This window comes from Danio rerio, chromosome 2 (genome assembly GCF_049306965.1).
Source record: "Danio rerio strain Tuebingen ecotype United States chromosome 2, GRCz12tu, whole genome shotgun sequence".
NCBI classification, from domain to species: domain Eukaryota; kingdom Metazoa; phylum Chordata; class Actinopteri; order Cypriniformes; family Danionidae; genus Danio; species Danio rerio.
In genome coordinates, this window is record NC_133177.1 from 14,122,501 (window position 1) to 14,144,388 (window position 21,888).

A 21,888-nucleotide genomic window follows, 5' to 3' on the forward strand; every position below is an offset into this window, starting at 1 on the left:
GATGTCCACTTCCGAATTTGCACTGCACTTACAGGTGAGTCATCCATTAATTCCATCATCAGCACTTGATCATTGGTGTCCTCCGGTTCTCCCTCACTTGGCATTGGGAGTCTACTCAGTGCATCAGCATTTTGGTGGTACTTTCCTGGCTTGTATACAATGTTGTACTGATATGCTTGTAACATCACAGCCCACCTTTGCACTCTGGGTGATCCCATTTGAGGAACTGCTTTCGTTTCATTGAACAAATTGATCAAGGGCTTATGATCAGTGCAGATTGTGAATGCACGACCATACAAGTACTTGTGGAATCTTTGGATGCCAAAAATCACCGCTAGGCCTTCTTTGTCTAACTGTGAGTACCGCTTCTCTGCAGCCGTTAATGTTCGTGACATGAACCCAAGAGGTTTCTCCATGCTCTCTCCTTTTCTGCGCTGCGAGAGCACCGCACCAACCCCATAGGGTGAGGCATCACAAGCTAGAACTAATTCTGAATCTGAGGAATAGTGCACTAGCACCTTTGCTGATTTCAGAAGTGCTTTAGATTCTTTGAAGGCTTCTTTTTGTGCTTTTTTCCACATCCATTGAACATCTTTTCTCAGCAACAGATGCAGGGGGGCTAGTAGCGTTGCCAAATTTGGAAGGAACTTATTATAATAGTTCAGCAACCCCAGGTAAGCCTTAAGCTCTGTGACATTTCTTGGTTCTGGTGCTTCATCAATGGCTTTTGCTTTATTTTCTGTGGGATGTAGACCCTGTGCATCTACTCTGTGACCCAAATACTCCACCTCATTTGCCAGGAACACACATTTTCCCCTTTTTAGCCGCAAACCAGCTTCTTTCAGCCTGGTCAACACCTCATCTAGTGTCTTCAAATGTCTGTCTTGGTTTCCTCCAGTCACCAATATATCATCCAGATACACAACTACTCCAGGTATGCCTTGCAGCAATCCCTCCATTGTTCTCTGAAAGATAGCTGGGGCGGACGCAACTCCAAAAGGTAGACGATTATATGTGAATAACCCTTTGGAAGTATTCACAGTCAAATATTTCTTGGAGTTCTCATCCATGACTATTTGTTGGTATGCGTGACTCATGTCCAGTTTTGTGAACTGCTTTCCTCCATCCAATAGAGCAAAAAGATCTTCCACTCTAGGTAATGGATATTGTTCCAGTGTTGACACTCTGTTGACTGTAAGTTTGTAGTCACCGCATAGTCTTATACTACCATCTGGTTTCAAGATAGGCACAACAGGAGCTGCCCACTCTGAATACTTAACAGGTGAGATGATCTTGTTTCGCAGCAGACGATTAATTTCTTCTTCCACCTTTGTTTTTAAGGCATATGGCACTGATCTGGGTCTGTAAAATCGTGGTGAGGCATCAGTCGGAACATGAAGAGTAGCAGTAGTGCCCCTTAGTGTCCCAAGCTCTTCTTTGAACACTTCGTCATGCTTAGATAGCACCTGTTGCAGTGTCTTCATCTCTGACTGTATCAGCTTTATCTCACCCCATTGCAGTTGAATTTCTTCCAGCCAGCCTCGACCTAGTAAACATGGTCCTGTTCCTTTGACTATGACAAGAGGCATTTCTTTTTCCTGCTGCTGGTATTTTACATGAACGTCTGCTACCCCCACTATCTCTACTGGCTCTCCTGTATAAGTTCTCAACTTCATTTTTGAGGATCTTAATTTGGGAGCGTTTGTGTCTTTCCAAATGTCATTGAACATACCTTCGTTCATTAAACTGACACTACATCCTGTATCGATCTCAAAACTCACAAGTTTGTCATCAATATGTAACTCAACAGTGAGGGGCTTCACTTTCTTCATAGCATCCGCTTTTATACATGCCAAAGTGAAGGTTTCTTCTGACTCATCACTCTCATTATTTTCACTTACTTTAAATGCTCTATGTGGCCACACTCCTTTTGCTCTACTTCCAGTGCCAGTGTGTCCCCTCTGTTTATTTTTGTTGCGACACGACCTTGAAATATGACCCAATTTTCCACATTGATAACATTTTTCCTTCTTAAATCTGCATTCACTGGCTTTGTGGTTTTTTCCTCCACACCTGTAGCAGTCTCTGGTATCTATTTGTTCACCTGACTCTCCTTTTTTTTCTTGATCAGATTTCTTCACTTTGAACTTGACGTTGTTACATGTCTGTACACAGGATTTATTTTGTAGGTCAAGCACATTTTTGCTTGCAGTTTCCGTGGCTACTGCTAATTTAAAAGCAGTTTCAAATGTCAGATTTGTTTCTGAAAGCAAACGTCTCTGAATCCGATCATCATCAATGCCACACACAAGACGATCCCTCAGCATTTGATCCAAAGTTGTTCCATAATTACAGTCTTGAGCTAAACAACGCAACTCTGCAACATACTCTGTTACGGTCTCTGTCGGCTTCTTTGTTCTGGAGTCAAATTTAAATCTCTGAACAATCTCGCTTGGCTGGGGATTGAAATGGTTTTTTAGCATCGTTACCAGCTGCTCATAAGTTCTTTCACTTGGTTTCACAGGGCTTAGAAGATTTCGCATCACACTGTAAGTTTGTGGTCCCACAACACTTATGAGAATAGCTCTTTGCTTACCCTCATCTTCGATTCCATTAGCCACGAAAAATTGCTCCAGCACTTCGGAATATTCTTCCCATGTTTGAATTTTAGCATCAAACATTCCTAGTGAGCCAATAGTTCCTGTAGCCATGGTTGCTTTTCACACGATCTTTTTTTTTTTTTTTTCTTCTTCTTCTTCTAATTCCCTCACAGGCAGTTATTAGCACAGTGCTCCGTCATTTCTACCTCATTAATTTGCTGTCATCACGTGCTTCCGCTTTATCCTCGTCGCCAAAAATGTTGTATCTTCAATAAAGATAACTCTACTGCAAGTATAGGGTTGAAACGAACCTTTACTTCTGTTTACTTCAGTTGTAACAAAAGACATTTCCACCGTATGCCTTCCTGCATCGGCTCTCGTCTTTCAACTGGGTTACAGGCAATAACACACATGTATAAACCAATAACGACCTCTTGTGGTTACTCCAGGATACTACACCATCCATTCATTATTCACCATTATTTCAAAAAACTACTTTTGGGAACTAGTCCTTTTTTTTTGCTCACTTTCAACAAATCCAGTGTTGTGCAAATGTCTGCACTGTCTAAATCAACTTCTATGAAAAAATATTTTTTTACTCCTTAGATAATTATAACAAGTTCATTTACACACAGTGTGTGTATGGCATACAGAAAATGTCTCAAAAATGCATTACTGTTTGTAGCCAGTAGAGGACAGCATAAAACCACTTTTTGTTGTTTCAAAGTGATTGAATCTGCAAGATATTTCTGAATCACATTTTGATGTAGTATAAACTCTTATTGCATTTAAAATCTGACTTAGTCCCAGTCTGCTACTTGATTCATTTACACATTACTTTTTCCAGTTAGTACATTCCATCAAGGTATTGTTTCAGTGACAGCCTTAAATTGTGGGTTGTCATAGAACTAAACAGCATAAATGTCCTAAGCTTGCCAAATGCTCGAACCCCGTCAATCGCCGCTTGCGGCCATTTTTTAATATTGTTGTTGTTGTCAGTTATTATTACTGTTGTCCTTCCTTTCTTTTTACTGTCATTATCACTATCATACAATACAAGCATTGTTGTTACTCCTTACCACTGACTGGTTTCTTTTTATCAGTTTTATTTATATCTGTGATACTTACTTCATTTATTGACTGTTATTGTCCCTTATGTACTCTGACCTGTCCACCAAGTTACCATTACATGCGCACACACATACACGCGCGCACACACACACACACACACACACGCACATACACACATATACCAATACCTGACTACATTGTTGTTGTTTTATTTATTTATTTTTTTATTTTTTTTATGTTTCTTTGTATTTGTATAATCCCAATTTATTTACCTTTTTGCATATTCTAATAAAAAAAATTTATAAAAATAAATGAATTCATAAATAAATAAATAGAAGCTGGTTTTGGAGCCCTATCAATGCAAAATAAACAAGAGATTAAATAGTGATCTGAAATATTGTCACTCTGCCTCACAACTTTAACATTATAAATATCAATACCATGCATGTGATAATATTAAGTCTAAGGTAAAATTATGACAATAAGTAGGCCCCAAGACATGCTGTTTTACTTGAACAGTGGCTAGTATGTCTAAAAAGGCCAGGCTTAAACATCTATATGTTTAAGTTTTTAAATGATATTTTAATAATATTAAAATCTTTTTAATGATATTTATGAATATTAAAATCATCAACACTTAGGGCTCTATTTTAATTATCTAGGCACAAAGTCTAAAGCGCAGGGCGCAAAAGCATTAAGGGCATGTCCGAATCCACTTTTGCTATTTTAAGGACGGAAAAATACACTCTTCGCCGTAGTGCATGGTCTAACAGAGTTAAGCTTATTCTCTTAATGAGTTAAAGGTGTGTTTTGAGAATAAACCAATCAGAGTTTCATCTCTGTTTCCATTTAAGAGTCAGTTGCGTCACTCCATGGCACATTTGCTAAATAAATGGCTAACTTTGTAAGTGGAAACACTGAATACTTTAAAACAGTTAAGAAAACAGGACAAAGGGCCACATTTCCACTTTTGGGCCAGTGCGAGCGAGGGCTTTCATTGGGCCAGTCTGGGTAAAGAGGCGCTGTGCGGGACAGGATGACAGAAAAAAAGGTAGTCTAGTTTCTGCTTTCACTCACCCAAAAACTGCTCTGATTTGCACTATTTGATTAATATCATTGTATCCAAATACTTTATAAATGATATTTCAAACCTCCGGTGTTTATTGTTTTTAGTAAAAATCTAAAATCTTTTTTTTTTTTTTTTCAGATAGGCCTTTGTAAAATGAAAGTTTAATAAGGCTTTAAAACAGTTTGATTTATGTACTGTGTATACCTAAATTGTTATTGCTGTAACAAAGAGGCTGGCACGGAGGGATCCATTTGCAGTATGTTTATTGAATTCAGAGTCAGAAACACAAGCCAAATGGTTTTGTAAACACTCACATAAAAATCCAGCATATATAGTCGAAAGGCAGGCGGCATAAACTCGTAGATCATAGAGACAGGCGTAGGTCAGGGCTGGCAGCTAAATCGTAGAAGGATAGGAATGCAGAGGGTCGGGACAGGCAGCAAGGAAATCAAGATCAATAACAGTCCGGTTCGATAACAGGCAAGTGTGACGGTCTTGCCTAGGCTGTCTTCTTACTGAACACTGTACAATTGATACAGACAGCGCGTGTAAATAGTTGCTGGTTCACAAAGAAAATTACCACCTCCACAGCAAGGCTTTGTTAACTCTGCCCTGTTTTATTTAAAACAGTTTATATATATATATATATATATATATATATATATATATATATATATATATTTTTTTTTTTTTATATATATATATATAAATATATATATATATATGCCAATTAATTTCTTTTTAACTTTGTGATCGTATAGTGTAAATTTTAACAGTCAGAATATGAAAAACATAACACACTTTGAATTTTGAATGACAAATTAATGAATCACAATTCTCAATGTACAATCACTGAGTGTAACAGAGCAATACAACTCAACTCCAAAAGTAAGAACTTCCCTACCTAGTGGAGACTTTTAGCAACTTGTTTTGAATAAAAAAAAAAAAAAAAGAGTTACAAACAATTAATTAATAACATTTAACGACATACCTGTACAATGGAGACAGGCAGCGCGTGTAAATAGTTGCTGGTTCACAAAGAAAATGACCATCTCTATATGAACACAAGACAATTTAATTTCAATCAGGCCTCGTTATATAAACACGTTATAAACTCAAGATTGAGAAGCACACTCAACGCCAAACACAACTCAACAGTGCCCCAACATATTCATTGAAATATTAAGTCACATTAAAGCTAATATTTATGTGTTTTAAACACTTATTAATGGTAATTTTTCATCCGGGAGAAACGTGCAACTTACCCACAGCAAGGCTTCGTTAACTCTGATGTGGGCGGTCTCTACTCCACGCGCTTATTACATCACCCACACTCTAGAGGGCGATGTCCCCATTTAGGCATAAGTTTAAGACACTTATTTACTCCGTTACACAAGCAATAAGGGTACAAGGATAAACGCTCAGTAATGTTGACAGGCAAACAAGACTTCGCAAAGAAGTGGGCGTGGATGCTGCTTTTATGGGTGTGTGTGATGAAAGTCAGGTGCAGCACAATCAGAGACAGAAACGGGGCTTCTGGGGGATGTAGTGTTTAGAACTCTGACCTCTGCTGGCCAGTGAGGGGAAAAACTGGGACCGAGCTGGTGACAATAGCTAGCTTTTGTTTGTTTTTATATTGATTTATTTATTTAATGCAATTTTATTATATCTGATATTTTTAATTCTTTAAATTATTTCAATATAGCTTAGGCTATTTTATCAAAATATGACACTATTGTATTCAGTCTTTAAAAGTGGACACGTACTTTGTTAAGCCTTATGTCTTTCTGTTGTCTTCATATTGTGTATTATCTGCAAAATATAGAGAGAAAAAAAGAAAAAAGCCTTGCGGCATCAACAGTGCTGTAAAGGGAGCGTTTTTTTTGCCTGGTCTCATATTCAATAACAGGCATGTAAATGCACAAAAACACATCTTTTAAACGTAACAATAACTAATGCATTTACTAATATGAACAATGAACAATACATTTACTACTGTATTTGTTCATCTTAGTTAACGTTAGTTAATGAAAATACAGTAATTCATTGTTAGTTCATGTTAACTCATGGTGCATTAACTAATGTTAACAAGCATGGACTTGGATGTTAATAATGCATTAGTAAATGTTCAATTATGATTAATAAATGCTGTTCATGCATTGTTCATAATTAGTTCATGTTAGTAAATGCACTAACTAATGAACCTTATATTAAAGTGTTACCTCAAAACTTCACTGTTTTATGCAACAGCCTTACATTTAAAAGGGAAACATAAGATCGATCATACACAAAAAAAAAAAAAAAAACAGCCTATAAGGCTAGATGTTTGTTTTCCCTTATTTATTTATTTGTTTATTTGTTTGGCATGTGTACTCGTGTGATCAGAAAACTAGTGTCTGCCTCTCCTTTCGCTCCGCCCTCTTTGGCTCAAGGTATTCGACGAAAAAGGTGGAAATGCGGCTAATGAGCCTCCTCTCCATTAGGCTTTACTTTCACTCTCACTTTCGTGGATAAGGAAACGTTGTTGTGTGCTCTTCACTGAAGACATACATTAGCCCACATAATTAATTTTATTTGTTAAACGCAAATATTTGTTTCAAACTATTTTTAAATTCAGTTTCAATTCACTGCAAATGAATAAATTCACAATAATAACAAAGTGTGGTCAAAAAGTTATATCCAAAGACACATTCTATGCCAAAGTCTGACAGGTGGTTAAATCTAAGCTTGTTTTAATCAAACAAATACAAATATGCATAAAATAATACATCTTATAATTATAACATTATGCAAAAGCAAGCTGTCGAGCAGCACGATGGCGCAGTAGGTAGCACGATCACAGCAAGATGGTCACTGGTACGAGCCTCTGCTAGGTTTGCGTGGGTTTCCTCCAGGTGCTCCGGTTTCCCCCACAAGTCCAAAGACATGCGGTACAGGAGAGTTGGGAAGGCTAAATTGTCCATAGTGTATATGTGTGAATGAATGTGCATGGATATTTCCTAGTGATGGGCAGTCATTTGCTGCGTAAAACCCAGGATTAATAAAGGGACTAACCGAAAAGAAAATGAATGAAAACCAAGTTGTTGTGAATAAACTGACAAAAGCCCCCGAGGTGAAGAAGGCATGGAGTCAGTGGTTTTTATATTTATTTCAAGAGTTCACACTAGCTGATAATAGCTGATAATCAATAAAGCATAATTGGCATGCTGTCCCGGAAGAGAGCCCTGAGCTCGTAATATCGTTGAGCTCGGAGCTCCCTCCCCGAGTTCAAGCTCAGGTAGGTCTTGACAACTCCCTTGCTGTTGTTGTGTGAGAAGTGTATACTTGGTTGTTAATTTGGTTTAGTCAATTGGCTATGGTGTATGTTTTTGGACGTTGGGAGGAAACCGCAGAACCCAACTCGAACATGGGGAGAACATAGAAACTCGGCACAGAAACACTAACTGGCTCAAACGGAAGTTTTACTGGCTGTGTTCTTGCTGTGAGGCAACAGTGCTAGCCACTGGGCCACTGTGTTGCCCTATCAGAAAAGGGGGTGGGACTCCATAGGAGTCAGGTTCATGGGGGCAGGGTTGGGGAGAGGTGCCTAGGGGAAGGAAGGAGAGTAGCAGAGGAACTTGCTGCTAGAAATAGGAAAAGTAGAGGAGGATCTCAATGCTGAGAAGCAGTATTGTCTGAGGAACTCCGAGCTCTCGGGGCGACTCCGTGCGAGTTACAGCTGGGGTTCGGGCTGGGAAGGGAGGGAGTGGTTGAAACTCCTGTGGTAGTTGGGCTTAGCAGGTATCCGGGGGGGTTAGAGCATAGGAAGACTCCTTAGGAGTCAGGGTTGATGAGGAATTAAAAAAGAGTAGCGGAGGAACTCAACGCTGAAAAGAGGAAAGTAGCGGAGTAACTCGACGCTGAAGAAAGTAGCAGAGATTTAGACTACTACAGGATAGTGAGTAAGTTATTTATATATATATATATATATATATATATATATATATATATATATATATATATATATATATATATATATATATATATATTTATTTTTTATTTATTTTATTTATTTTTTACTTTTTCATAATAAAAGTATTTTTTTTGTTTGTGGGGGGGATGGGGGGTGGAGGAAAGAGTGGAAGCATTCGATGCTTAAAGGAAGAAAAGGAGGTGCGGAGGAACTCAACGCTAGAAAGGAGAAGGAGGTGCGGAGAAACTCGATGGGGGAAAGAAGCGGAAGATTTTATACTAGTGGCCTGCCTGGGGAAAGAGGTGTTGCTCCTGTTGGGGTCAGCGTTCGTGCACTCCGTGGAGAGAGCTAGGGGGAGATTATGTGCTGAAATGAGAGCGTTGAAAGGTTGGGGGGTTGGGGGGAAAGGAAGCAGAGTTAAATTTCTATCCTTTTACTCAAGAGGGTGGGTGTCGTCTGGGCTTCTTTGAGACGGATTCGGCTGAATCGGATGTAGGTATTGAAAGCATCCTGGATCTGACCTGGAGGACCTGGATCTGATTTTGGGAGAGCCCATTGTGAGCTGCTGTAGTGGTTGCTCTGATTCTGAAGGAATGGCTAGAGAATGGATTGGGTGGGGAGCCTAATAAGAGTAGTATTCTTTGAGGTGTTTGGAACCAAACGCGAACCAAAATCGAGTTACTGGACGATTAAGCGTCGTAAGTAAAAAGTGGGGAGGAAGGTTTGGGGTTTTGGGATTTCCTTAGATTTATAAATGCTAAGAGGGTTTGAAATGGGAGTGTGGGAGAGGGGAGGTAAACAAATTGCTGTTTCAGAGGTGTGGTGGTTGTCAGTTTGGGAGCATTATAAGTGCTCCCGCAAGAATATTTAATACTGCCAGTTATATGTGGATATGAAAGTGAATAGGGGCTCAGGTAGAGTGTTACTGCAGTTGTAGTGGTGCTATGGTAAGAGTAGCTCAGCGGAGTGCCTCTGCTTTTGCATAGGTGCAGTAGTAGTTGGTTTTGGACAGTTATGAGTGCTCCCGCAGGAATGTTAAATACTGTCAGTAGTGATATGTAGAGATGAAAGTGAATAAGGGCTTAGCTAGAGCGTCACTACTGCAACATTTGAAATTTGGGGCGACCCCTAAATGAGTCAAAGCTGTGGTGAACGAGAGTGAATGAATGTATAGGATAGTTCAAGTTGTGCTTATACTTAGAAACACATGTGAAACATTAAAAAGGTGTGGGTGAGGGAGGCGATGTCAAAAATGTATATAGAATGTGCTTTGCAGATTTGATCGATTTTTGCTTTGCTTAATAGAGAAAGATAGAGTTCTTTCAGTCAGATCAGATATGGTGAGTTGGATTGTGGGATTGAAATTGATGTTAGTTCGGAGCGTCTCAAAACCCAAAAAAAGGGTTGTATAAACATAGCATCTTGGATGTGGGCTGTATGAGTTGAAATGTATCCTTTGTATAGAGTATGATTGTATTTGAAATGGACGTTAAGTGTAATAAGTTGGATGAAGTTCAGCTTCTGGGGCCGACTGTCTTGATCTCTGGAATGAGAAACGAGAGAGAATCAGAAATGAAATCTTACAACATGGTACATGTACAGCATACATAATAAATTGTAACTGGGTCCGGTCCTCCAGAGCGGTGCGTATAAAAGTTGCAACTTCACAAAGAGAGCAACACAGTCGTGCAGCACGTCCTTTTCAGGATGGCATTTCTGGATGTGGTGGTTTCCTGTCCTCGGATGATGGGCACGGGTACTGCGTTGCATGCCTGGGGGACGTTAATGCGCTGCTTGCGGGCAGTTCATGTCATCATTGCGATGCCATGACTGTTGCGCAGTTAAGATCATGGCTAGCCTTTGCAAAAAGGCATACCACCTCAGTTGTCCCCTGCACTGCAGCGGGCACTCGGGCAGATCTGAGGGTTTCAGCGAGAGATAATCCGTTGCCCATGGGCCCGCGGACCTCCCGCTCCTCCAAGCGCTCCATCCAAGCTTCGGGGGGGAAGCGATCCGTCTAACCAGATGCGAGCCCTTACACTCGATGACACCGGAGACCAGACATCCACCGTGGCATCGGAGAGGGGGCATTCATTGTCCGATGATGATCCAGACCCGCTCGCCCCCTCCGGGCAGGTGAGCGCTGTCAAGATGGATCCTGAAACGGACATGTTAGCCGTGCTTTCCTGGGCTGGACCGACTAGATGGGTGCTACGTAGAGGACCAGAGGCCTTCGAAGCCACAGTAGGCTCACGCAGTCTTGGAGGGCACTTTTTTCTGCCCGTGCTGTGTGTCCCTCCACCCTCACCACTCTTGACGGTGGAGCGGCCAGGGGGTATGTGGCGATTCCTCAGGTTGAGCGTGTGATTGCGGTCAATCTTTGTCTCTGTAAGTTTTCTGCCTCCCTCGGAGCTAGAGCTTACATGGCTGCGGGCCTGGCTGCTTTCGTCTTGCACGCGATGACCTCCTACCAGCGCTACCAAGCGCAGGCGCTGGTCGAGCTGCATGAGGGTGGGTCAAACCCAGGCTTGTGAGCTTCGTGATGGGTATGTCACCTATCGGTGGGACTCGTCCTTGGGACAGGTCATCTGGAGAAGAGGGAACTTGCTCTTTCCCCGCTGGAGGGCGGGGCCCCATTTCCACAGCACTTTTTACTGCCATGAAAACATCAATTAAAGAGCACTTTTCCACTTCCCCGGATGTGACAGCCCGAAATCTGCCAGTCTGAGACGCTATGCTTTCTAGCTCGCAGGTTCGGTGCGTTTCGCCAGTGGCTCACAAGAACTGGGAGGACGATCTCTTTCTCCCACCCCTCGAGCCTCCCCTCCGGAGTTGGGTGCGGAGCGAGAGCAAATCTCTTGCCTCCAGCTATTCCGAGGGACCCTCGCGTTTCCCGGATCAGCACACCCACTCCGCGCTGCCCCACTGCTGGTACGTCAGCGATTGTAGCGATGAGTCCATTAGCGAAAGCTCTGCCTACCTGGTTAGCGCAGACCAGCCCTTCGCGGTGGCTCATACGCACAATCAGACTTGGCTATGCAATTCAGGTTGCAAAATGGCCTCCCAAGTTCTGGGTGTGTATTCACCAGGGTCAGCCCCCTGTCTGGCCCTGGCGAAGGATGCAATCAAGCCGGTCCCTCCAACCTAGATAGAGAGCGGGTTTTACAGCCCGCACTTCATCCTGCCCCAAAAGAGTGGTGGGTTACTGCCAATCCTAGATCTGCGCGTTTCTCACGTGTGGCAGTTTTTTTATATTTATTTCAGTGCTGTCAATCGATAAAAAAAAAAACTAATTAATCGCACTTTTAAAAAAATAATCGCAATTAATCATGATTAATCACATTTAAAAGACTGAAACTTGTAATTTTGGCTATTCAAATGCAAATTTAATGTAAAGGCAAGACAAATACTATTTAAATTCAAAATATAACTCATTATTAGAATTTTTGGTTTAACTTCTAACACAGATTTCTTCATGTTAAAAACATAACCACAATAAACCATCAAGATCCTGGCTTGACAGCCATGTTTATTACAGAAATTAAATTGAATTTTTAAACAATCAATGCCAATAAAGAAAACATTGATTTCCATGTTGGATTCTAAGTGGACTGCAAAAAAATGCCAAAATACAAGTATTACAGATATGGAAAATACTAATAATAATAATAATAATAATAATAATAATAATAAAATATACAATACAAACAATTGCACTCATTGCAGGGCTGGACTGGGACAAAAAAATCGGCCCCGGCATTTTGGGCCAGAGCGGCCCACTACATCAATCAAAATGCTCCCCATCTGTGCACGCCCTTGAATATGTTTACCAACTCCCACTTTATAAAAGCACAAAAGCTATATATAGGAAATAACGAGAATTGAGAAATTAAAAACTTTTTTATTTATTTATTATTATAATAAAAGTAAAATCTACACTGGAAATGTGTGTGCCTGCATGTTTTGAGGGAACCTAATAAATAATGAACATAAAAACTGCCTACTGACGCACACAGCTAATGTTGATTAATAAAATAAAGATAAATAATAAAAGCGATGTGTCAGAGACCCTTAAAAAAAATTTAAAATCAACAATGAAACATCAAACGTAGCTAAAAGATTTTACAGTGTCAATCAAATGAACTTAAACAATTGAAAAATGCAACAAATATTTGTTTGGGCCCAAACCACAAAACTAAATGTAAAAAAAAAAAAAGTTGCTTAAGTTTCACACTAGTTTGGTCATGTATAAATATCATTATAACCATATTGTTTAAATATTATTGTCACTATAAGCCTACATCATGCTGACGATCAAAAACACAATGTCATGATATCTCATGCGATTGTCTTCTGAACGAGTGCATCTTAAAATACATGAATGACACCCCTCAAAAAGCTTGAGAAGCAGACATTCTTTATCATTTGTAAAATAAAGACTTGCAGGTTAAGAAAACAGCACAGGAGAAAGTTGCCGCAGACCATAGTGCAGATTAAAAAAAAGTATATTTATATGGACAGATAGGTAACTAGATTGAATTGACAGGAATATATTGATCTGTGTCCCGCTGCAGAGTGCAGAGACTCAAACGGCAAATGCCTGCCTGCTCTCCTGCGGACCTGCACGTACGAAACAGGCGTGACTATTTTGACAAATACAAACGTACGTTACACGGAGCCCAACATGGAAGTTTGTGATTGGGTCAGCCCAATGTCATTAAAGAAAAGAACCAATGGGCTGCAAATTATGTCACATGGCCGCTCTGTCCGGAAAAGAAACATCTTACTTTCAGAGCGTGACAGCTCACAGCACCATCAATCACTTAGACAGAAAAACATGACAGTCTGCTAAGTGTTTTATGGGCCGATCAGATCATAAGAAGATGATCAGCCCGGCCCAAAAAGTACGTTGAACGATCTGCCCCTGGCCACATCAGGAAAAAAAACATCTCGAATTTTAGGAGCTCATTGGATGGTGACACCTCTCCTTTCAGCTATTGGCTCAATGGAGTGTCAATCATAGATCGGCGGCTATTTTGTTTACCAAATATCACTAGTGTTTGTGTGAAAGATGCTACTGCACTCAAGCGAATAGTTTGGATGATAACATCGTAATTCATGGATGTTTATCGACATATGAATATAGCGTGGACTAATGTTTACAGATTAGATTGCCTGGATCCTTGTAGTCAAATTACTTTATGGACCTGTGGATGGGCAGGAGGCTTGAAGGATAAGTTCTTGGTTAAATCTTTCTAGTCACACAAGTCTTGTCTTTCAAAAGATTTATAAAATGTTTACTCTTTGTTGAAGAGTAGTTATTTTAGCGAGGCACCGCTAGGAGAGCAGTGAGAGTTCAACTTAATTGCAATGGTTTGTATCGCCGACGCTTTGGTTGGAGTTTGTGGACTGCGTTTGTGGGAGGCAGTTGGAAGTAGAAGAGGAAGAGCTGGTGGGCCGGCGTTTTGCGGGAATTCAAGCTCGACAGCTGGCGAGGCTGCAGCTGAATTTTCAGGGAGAGCAGGGCTCTGGCTGGAGTTGTTGTTTGTTTGTTTGTTCTTCCATATCGATAGATTAAATGGTACGATGCTGGAGCGTTTTGTAGCGAGAAACATTCCTCAAGACGAAGATAACTGGAGTGAAAAACTGGTTATTTATAATGCTTCTGTAATCAACTAATAGAGCATATTACAGAGCTAATGAGGTGCTAGCTGTGTTGATCATAAGCATGTGATCCTCTCAAAATTATTTTATAAATAAACCACACGTAGAAAATAATAATTTTTGTAACATTTTATTCCTTTAATTATTTTTCATTTGTAAAGATATTTGTGCTCTGCTCTATATCCTGTGTGTTTTAAGCAATGTTTAAGTGAGGCGCACAACTAACATGTTCCGCTCTGGACTTTAGACCTGCTCTCAGCTTGTCTATTGCTCAGTCTATTTTAGTTTCTCCATAAAGTTAACCTCCACTCCACAGCTGCCCTGTCCTGACCTATTCATGCATCTCTAAGGACCGAGCTGTCCCGGGAGAAGCTTGCTAATATACAGAATTGGACTCAAGGCCTTCTGGGCGTTCAAAGCATTTGCAGACCTGGACAGATTTGTCCAGCCCATCACCCCCTTGTGCTGGAAAAGGGATTCATTCTCCCTATGAGCTATCAACCAAGGCTGAACCTGGACGGGGGCGTCCCGCGAGTCACTTTTAACACTCAAGGCAGGGATAGTTTGTCCCAATTGGAACGTAGCCAAGGCAGAACCTGGACGAGGGCATCCCACGTGACACTTTTAACACACAAGATAGGGCTAATCTGTCCCAATCGGAACGTAGCCAAGGCAGGACCTGGACGCAGCAGGCATACAGCGTTGAACTAAGAAGACAGGGCTCATTTTTGTCCCCACTGAATTTACTTTTACCACACAGATAATAAATAAAAGGAATAATGAAGACACTGAACACCATTTGACCGTTAAGTTGTACAATATTTATTCAGGACGATTCAGAGTCTTCTGTTTGTTCGAGCGGGCGAGCGCCCTGGCTTTTCCCTTTGGCAGGGCGCCATGGCAGCGTCCTCCTGCTGGTTCCCTCCTGGAAAAGAGACACATAAAGGGAAGTTAGCCAATGCCATACGTTCTGCTGTCCACGCCAAAGAGAATGTGATTTTTACCAGGGGAGAGACGGAAGTCTCTGTCCTCTTGCGCCCTTTCCGCGGGGGGCTTTCAGTGCCCGCTGCCTCCCCATCCTCCTCCTCCTCCTCCTCCTCCTCCAGGGCCCTTTCAAAGAGTCTGCGGCGCTCGCGTGCTTGGAGAGGTCCGAGGTGAAGTGCGTAGAACTTATCTGAGGTTGAAGTGTCATGGCACATGAATTGCGCCACCTTGCGGCGATCCTCTGAAGAGTGTGCATTCTTTGCCTGCGTCGGAGAGAGACAGAAGCTTGATTAGGATAGAAGCCGCCGCTGGTAGTTACAGGGGCGTCACAATGCCTACTCACATGAGTCGCGATCGCAGTGCGTACGTCAGTAAAGGTGGGTTTGCCTGGAAGGCCCATACTGAGCCAAGCAGACTGAAAGTACTTGTTCAGGGTCCGACAAGGACTGGCTCTGGAAGTGAAAAAGAAATAGGTAGCCTGGCTCCCTCCGGGGAGACCAGCCCGCAGCGCCAAAAACCTGCGGAACCAGCTGTATTCCTCCCTGTTTAGGGACAGCTGAGCCGCCCCAAAGGCTCTGTTTGTTTTGTGAGTGGTAATCTGACATCAGAGAACAAGCAGTGAGTGAGTGAGTGAGTGAGTGAGTGAGAGAGCATGCTACTGGTGACCCCCACCTTACTTGCGCCATACTCACGTTAATGACATAAGCAGACTCGTCGGGGCTTCTGGAGGCCTCTTCAACCTCCTGGATTGTGAGATTCTGGAAGACTCCACAGCGGTGCCCAGAGATGGAGGTTAGGTAGCCAGTCAGAAAGCCATAGAAGCGCCACTGTTGCCTAGTGCTTGGGTTGGATTCGAGGCTATCTGGTGAAGGACATTAGACAGATTAGACCACCGACGGTTCTATTTCCTTTCTGGGTCACCAACAGCTCTTGGCTGCTGGTGACTTGTTCTCCGGGGCGCCAGCAGCTCAAACAACAGCTGCTGGTGGCCCGGAGAGGAATTGTGCGTTTCTTCTTCAGGGGCACCAGCAGTTCATGGACTGCTGGTGCCCCTGAAGAAGAAACGCACAATTCCTCTCCGGGCCACCAGCAGCTGTTGGTTCATCCAGCCACGTCGGTCTGCCCCCCTTCCCCCCCGAATGAGTCCCATTCGCGGGGGAGAGGGGCAGACAGACGTGGCTGGATGAACCAAGGGCTGTTGGTGCCCCGGAAGAACGAACAGGGGGAATCGCTGGAACGGCGGAAGGGCTTGCTTACCTAGCAGGGCGGGAATTTTCCTCCCAGCGGTCCGGTGACAGCGCACCAGGCTGGCCTTGGGGATCAGTCGGCTTTCCTTCGCCTGCTTGGTCCTTACCTCGTGCACGACGACACGCCGGCGTATGCCGCGGATGAGGGCTCTGACCTCCCTTCGAATCAGAACCAGAGCCGTGCTGGAGAGCTGACAGGCGGCCGGCGGCGTCTCCGAGAGGTAGTCTAGGAACTGAGCCACGTTCTTCAGGTAGTGCTGCCTGGTGGGCTCGGCCATGCGCGTCTGACCTAGCCGGGCGGCCCACGCTCGGATTCGGGCTGGTTGGTTGAGGAAGAGGAAGTCCCCTGGCTCCGCGGTGCCCCTGGCCATGTAACCAAGGAAGGCTTTGATTCTCCCCAGCTTCGAAGTGACGTTGTTCCGCAGGCGGGGGGTGGGCTCGCTGCCCAGTTGGTACCCTTCGAACTCCCCCAAGAGAAGGTCTGTGGAACGAGCACAACCAAGAGTCAACTTCCCCGAAGCCACACACCCAGCAGAGCGACAGTGACGTGCCTGAAATATACTCAACTCAGCGCGGGGACGTGGTCCGGGAACGGGTAGGCAGTGGGCTCCAAAGCCTCCGGAGGCTCGGGGGGCGTCGGACCTCCGGCCGCCCCTCGCCCGGGAGGCGGTGGTGCAGGAGGCGACCTGGTTCTCCTGGCCCTCTTCCTCCTCCTTCTCCCCCCTTCTCCCTTCCTTAGCTCCCGGTAGAGGCGTGTGATTTGGAGCAGGGTGGACCGCATCTTGGTAACCTGTTTCCCCAGGTCCGTGAGCTGAGCCTGTATGCGCTCGGTGGCGCGCCTGCAGCCGCGGTCGGCGCACGGGCGGCCGGCCTCTGGGTCCTCCGAGTCCCGCTCCCCCTCGGAGGACGATGCTAGCTGGGACACGACGGGGATTGCAGGCTGGGTGGACTGCAGCCACTGCAACTCCCGAGCTACTTTCCGGCGTTTCGCCCTCCCCATAGCCTCTTTCCTTCCCGAGGTCGAGAGCTCCGCGTGCTGCCTCAAGTGCCTGTCTAGGCGGGCTGGCGTACGGCGACATCCCGGGACCGGGCACGGTGTCTTCCGCGTGTCCACGCGGCCGGCGGCCAGCGCGAGCAGCAGTCGCTTCTCGTCCGAGTTGGCCACCTTGTGAACGGCCGTCAGGTGAGGCGCAAGCCGGCTGTAGACGTTGAAGCATAGGGCACATTCAGCCATGACCGTGCTAGAGCCAATGCAGAGGGGGAAAGGGGCCCGCACGCCACGTGCGGCGGTTAATAAGCGGCCGGAGGCGGCGTCCACTTCCGCGTCATGACGTTGGTGCACCCGTATTTCTTAAAGGGGAAGGACACCCCCCCCCGCACCAGGAGGTGTAAGCCGATGCCCTACGGAGATCCATTCGGTTCAAGCCTTATTTTGTTACGACTTCTCAAGTAGGGGGGAGAGGGGTGTCCACCTCACTCCCTTCCCCCCTTTTCAAAGGAACCAGAGGGGGTGTCCCGTTAAACAATGCACCCCACCGCCCCTTCATCGTTGCCCCGGTCAGCGGTTCGACACCTCTCTCTCTTGTCACGACTCGAGTTGGGGAAGGGGTGTCCCACCTCACTCCCTATCCCCCCTTCATTTTGCTGTTCTGGCCAGCGGGAGCTTTTCCACAGCCATTCACGTTCACTTTTTCCACCCCAAAACGGGGATTGTTTGAGCCCCATTGGGGGGGGGGGGCAGCTTCACATGCGCCAGCCGCGGGAGCTTTTGTGACCTGCTACAACCAACATGGAATACGCACCAACCATCGAAAGGGGGGTCCAGACAGCCCGTAACCCCGGCACCACTGACCCTGGCACGTTTCACCTCGCCGGAGTCCACTAGCTTCCCCTCCCAACCAACCACCCTCACTCCCCCGGGAGCAGGGTAGGCGGGGTGGGGGTCAGCCGGGAGCCAGCAAGGATAAACCCAGGGGGTGGGCGGCTTTGCGGGCGGACGGACGGGATGCAGACGCACACACTCGGGCGGGGGTAGAATCGAAGCCCACACCAGCTCGTTCCCTACGCTGCCCCTGGGGCCTCGATTCACCACGCCGGGTGACTCGACCGAACCCACCGAACATCCCCCAGCCCTCGCAGGGCGAGGGGCGTGGGGCGGGGGCACGGGCCGAGTATCGGCGCGGGGGAAACGGAGTCCAGGGGGGCGGGCTGGCGGGCAGGCTGAGCAGCAGACAAGCTCTGGGTCATTTAGCCAGACGGGCCATCTGGGTCCTTTACCCACAGATCGGGGCGGGAAGGGGGGGCGCTGTGTGCGGAGGGACACCCCCACGCCTCCCTGACAGAGCGCCCAGGACGGGGAGGATCTGCCACACCCATAGAGGCCGACCCCATTGGTGCTTTGGGGGGCCTGGGTGGGGGCCTGGCCCCTGGGGCGCCACACTAGCTCCTATCGATCAGTCACCGTGGGGTCTGGCGACTGGACTGTCAGAGACTAAGTCCATATTTCTTCGCCTTCCCCGAAAACCTGATGGCAGGTCAGAGATTGTGGGTGTCGGGCAAAAACCTCCAGGCGCGGGACGTCCCGACAAGCAGGCCGGGAAGGGTGGTCTCCCGTCGGGCATGGTTTGGTGGGCTCGGGCCTGGGTCTAACCAACGCCCCGGTGAGCGCCAGGCATAACGTATTCCTGTTGGACCTTTGGCGCTAGATGCGTAAAGATGTGCCGCTGGTGAACCATTGATGGAGCCGCTGGTGAACCATTGATGGGGCCTCTGAGATCCAGCGTTGGGGGGGGCCTGTGCCCTGCCCGAGGCACACACACTCTCCGGCGGCAAGAGCTGGTTCCAAAGGACCCCCTAGATTTGCACCTAATCACCAGCCGTGCCCGGGCACCCCACTATTAAGCCCGGGGACACTAACTCCTCCAAACCGCATGGATCAGACAGACGTGCTGCTGGTGACCCAACTGGCCAAGACGTACCGCTGGTGGCCCAATCGGTCTTTGGGTTTGTGAATGGGTCACTACCGGCCCTGGGCTCGTGTATGGGGCACCAGCCGCACGTCGTTTTAGCCTCCGTCAGCGGTGGGGTCTTATGTTTGCTGCGGGAATATGAGCGCTGGGAGGCGGGTTAGCAGCTCAGCAATGGACCCCTAGCTCCCCCGGGTTCGAACGCATCTCCTGGGGCTTCTTTGATTGCCTTTGAGGCCTGGGTCTTTGGCTGAACCAGGGCAGTTACGCGCACCTAGCTCCCCCGGGTTCGAACGCATCTCCTGGGGCTTCTTTGATTGCCTTTGAGGCCTGGGTCTTTGGCTGAACCAGGGCAGTAACGCGCACCTAGCTCCCCCGGGTTCGAACGCATCTCCTGGGGTTTCTTTGATTGCCTTTGAGGCCTGGGTCTTTGGCTGAACCAGGGCAGTTACGCGCACCTAGCTCCCCCGGGTTCGAACGCATCTACTGGGGTTTCTTTGATTGCCTTTGAGGCCTGGGTCTTTGGCTGAACCAGGGCAGTAGGGCGCACCTAGCTCCCCCGGGTTCGAACGCATCTCCTGGGGTTTCTTTGATTGCCTTTGAGGCCTGGGTCTTTGGCTGAACCAGGGCAGTAGGCGCACCTAGCTCCCCCGGGTTCGAACGCATCTCCTGGGGTTTCTTTGATTGCCTTTGAGGCCTGGGTCTTTGGCTGAACCAGGGCAGTTACGCGCACCTAGCTCCCCCGGGTTCGAACGCATCTCCTGGGGCTTCTTTGATTGCCTTTGAGGCCTGGGTCTTTGGCTGAACCAGGGCAGTAACGCGCACCTAGCTCCCCCGGGTTCGAACGCATCTCCTGGGGTTTCTTTGATTGCCTTTGAGGCCTGGGTCTTTGGCTGAACCAGGGCAGTTACGCGCACCTAGCTCCCCCGGGTTCGAACGCATCTCCTGGGGCTTCTTTGATTGCCTTTGAGGCCTGGGTCTTTGGCTGAACCAGGGCAGTAACGCGCACCTAGCTCCCCCGGGTTCGAACGCATCTCCTGGGGTTTCTTTGATTGCCTTTGAGGCCTGGGTCTTTGGCTGAACCAGGGCAGTTACGCGCACCTAGCTCCCCCGGGTTCGAACGCATCTACTGGGGTTTCTTTGATTGCCTTTGAGGCCTGGGTCTTTGGCTGAACCAGGGCAGTAGGGCGCACCTAGCTCCCCCGGGTTCGAACGCATCTCCTGGGGTTTCTTTGATTGCCTTTGAGGCCTGGGTCTTTGGCTGAACCAGGGCAGTTACGCGCACCTAGCTCCCCCGGGTTCGAACGCATCTCCTGCGGCTTCTTTGATTGCCTTTGAGGCCTGGGTCTTTGGCTGAACCAGGGCAGTAACGCGCACCTAGCTCCCCCGGGTTCGAACGCATCTCCTGGGGTTTCTTTGATTGCCTTTGAGGCCTGGGTCTTTGGCTGAACCAGGGAAGTAACGCGCACCTAGCTCCCCCGGGTTCGAACGCATCTACTGGGGCTTCTTTGAATGCCTCTGGGGCCTGGGTCTTTGGATGAACCAGGGCAGTTACGCGCACCTAGCTCCCCCGGGTTCGAACGCATCTCCTGGGGCTTCTTTGATTGCCTTTGAGGCCTGGGTCTTTGGCTGAACCAGGGCAGTTACGCGCACCTAGCTCCCCCGGGTTCGAACGCATTTACTGGGGCTTCTTTGATTGCCTTTGAGGCCTGGGTCTTTGGCTGAACCAGGGCAGTTACGCGCACCTAGCTCCCCCGGGTTCGAACGCATCTACTGGGGCTTCTTTGATTGCCTTTGAGGCCTGGGTCTTTGGCTGAACCAGGGCAGTAGGCGCACCTAGCTCCCCCGGGTTCGAACGCATTTACTGGGGCTTCTTTGATTGCCTTTGAGGCCTGGGTCTTTGGCTGAACCAGGGCAGTAACGCGCACCTAGCTCCCCCGGGTTCGAACGCATCTCCTGGGGCTTCTTTGATTGCCTTTGAGGCCTGGGTCTTTGGCTGAACCAGGGCAGTTACGCGCACCTAGCTCCCCCGGGTTCGAACGCATCTACTGGGGCTTCTTTGATTGCCTTTGAGGCCTGGGTCTTTGGCTGAACCAGGGCAGTTACGCGCACCTAGCTCCCCCGGGTTCGAACGCATCTCCTGGGGCTTCTTTGATTGCCTTTGAGGCCTGGGTCTTTGGCTGAACCAGGGCAGTTACGCGCACCTAGCTCCCCCGGGTTCGAACGCATCTACTGGGGCTTCTTTGAATGCCTCTGGGGCCTGGGTCTTTGGATGAACCAGGGCAGTTGCGCGCACCTAGCTCCCCCGGGTTCGAACGCATCTCCTGGGGCTTCT

At 46.8% G+C, this 21,888-nt stretch overlaps 2 protein-coding genes across 8 annotated transcripts in view; one reads left to right on the forward strand and one right to left on the reverse strand.

Annotated features, from left to right (window-relative positions):
* cfap57 (cilia and flagella associated protein 57) overlaps positions 1-21,888 on the forward strand; it is a 328,197-nt gene that overhangs the window by 228,504 nt on the left and 77,805 nt on the right. The gene's annotated exons all lie outside the window — the stretch shown is intronic.
* Positions 15,155-17,656, reverse strand: LOC137489690 (uncharacterized). 3 transcript variants are annotated; one of them, XM_073923857.1, is made up of 6 exons: positions 17,155-17,650; positions 16,598-17,068; positions 16,033-16,202; positions 15,684-15,938; positions 15,361-15,603; positions 15,155-15,281 (listed from the first exon to the last, which is right to left on the reverse strand). In XM_073923857.1, exons 1-6 carry the CDS (start codon positions 17,585-17,587, stop codon positions 15,183-15,185), a joined length of 1,671 nt encoding a protein of 556 aa, XP_073779958.1. In that variant the 5' UTR covers positions 17,588-17,650; the 3' UTR covers positions 15,155-15,182. The 3 variants fall into 3 exon arrangements, with proteins under 3 accessions (XP_073779958.1, XP_073779964.1, XP_073779953.1); XM_073923863.1 differs by having other exon boundaries at positions 15,361-15,938; positions 17,155-17,656; XM_073923852.1 differs by having other exon boundaries at positions 15,155-15,603.

Excerpts from the sequence above, each read along its gene's own strand:
- LOC137489690 (XM_073923863.1), bottom strand. The coding sequence starts at position 17,587 with ATGGGGAGGGCGAAACGCCGGAAAGTAGCTCGGGAGTTGCAGTGGCTG. Across the intron at positions 17,069-17,154 it reads GGACCACGTCCCCGCGCTGA|ACCTTCTCTTGGGGGAGTTC; the intron begins GTTGAGTATATT and ends CTCGTTCCACAG. Across the intron at positions 15,939-16,032 it reads AGTCTGCTTATGTCATTAAC|ATTACCACTCACAAAACAAA; the intron begins GTGAGTATGGCG and ends CTCTGATGTCAG.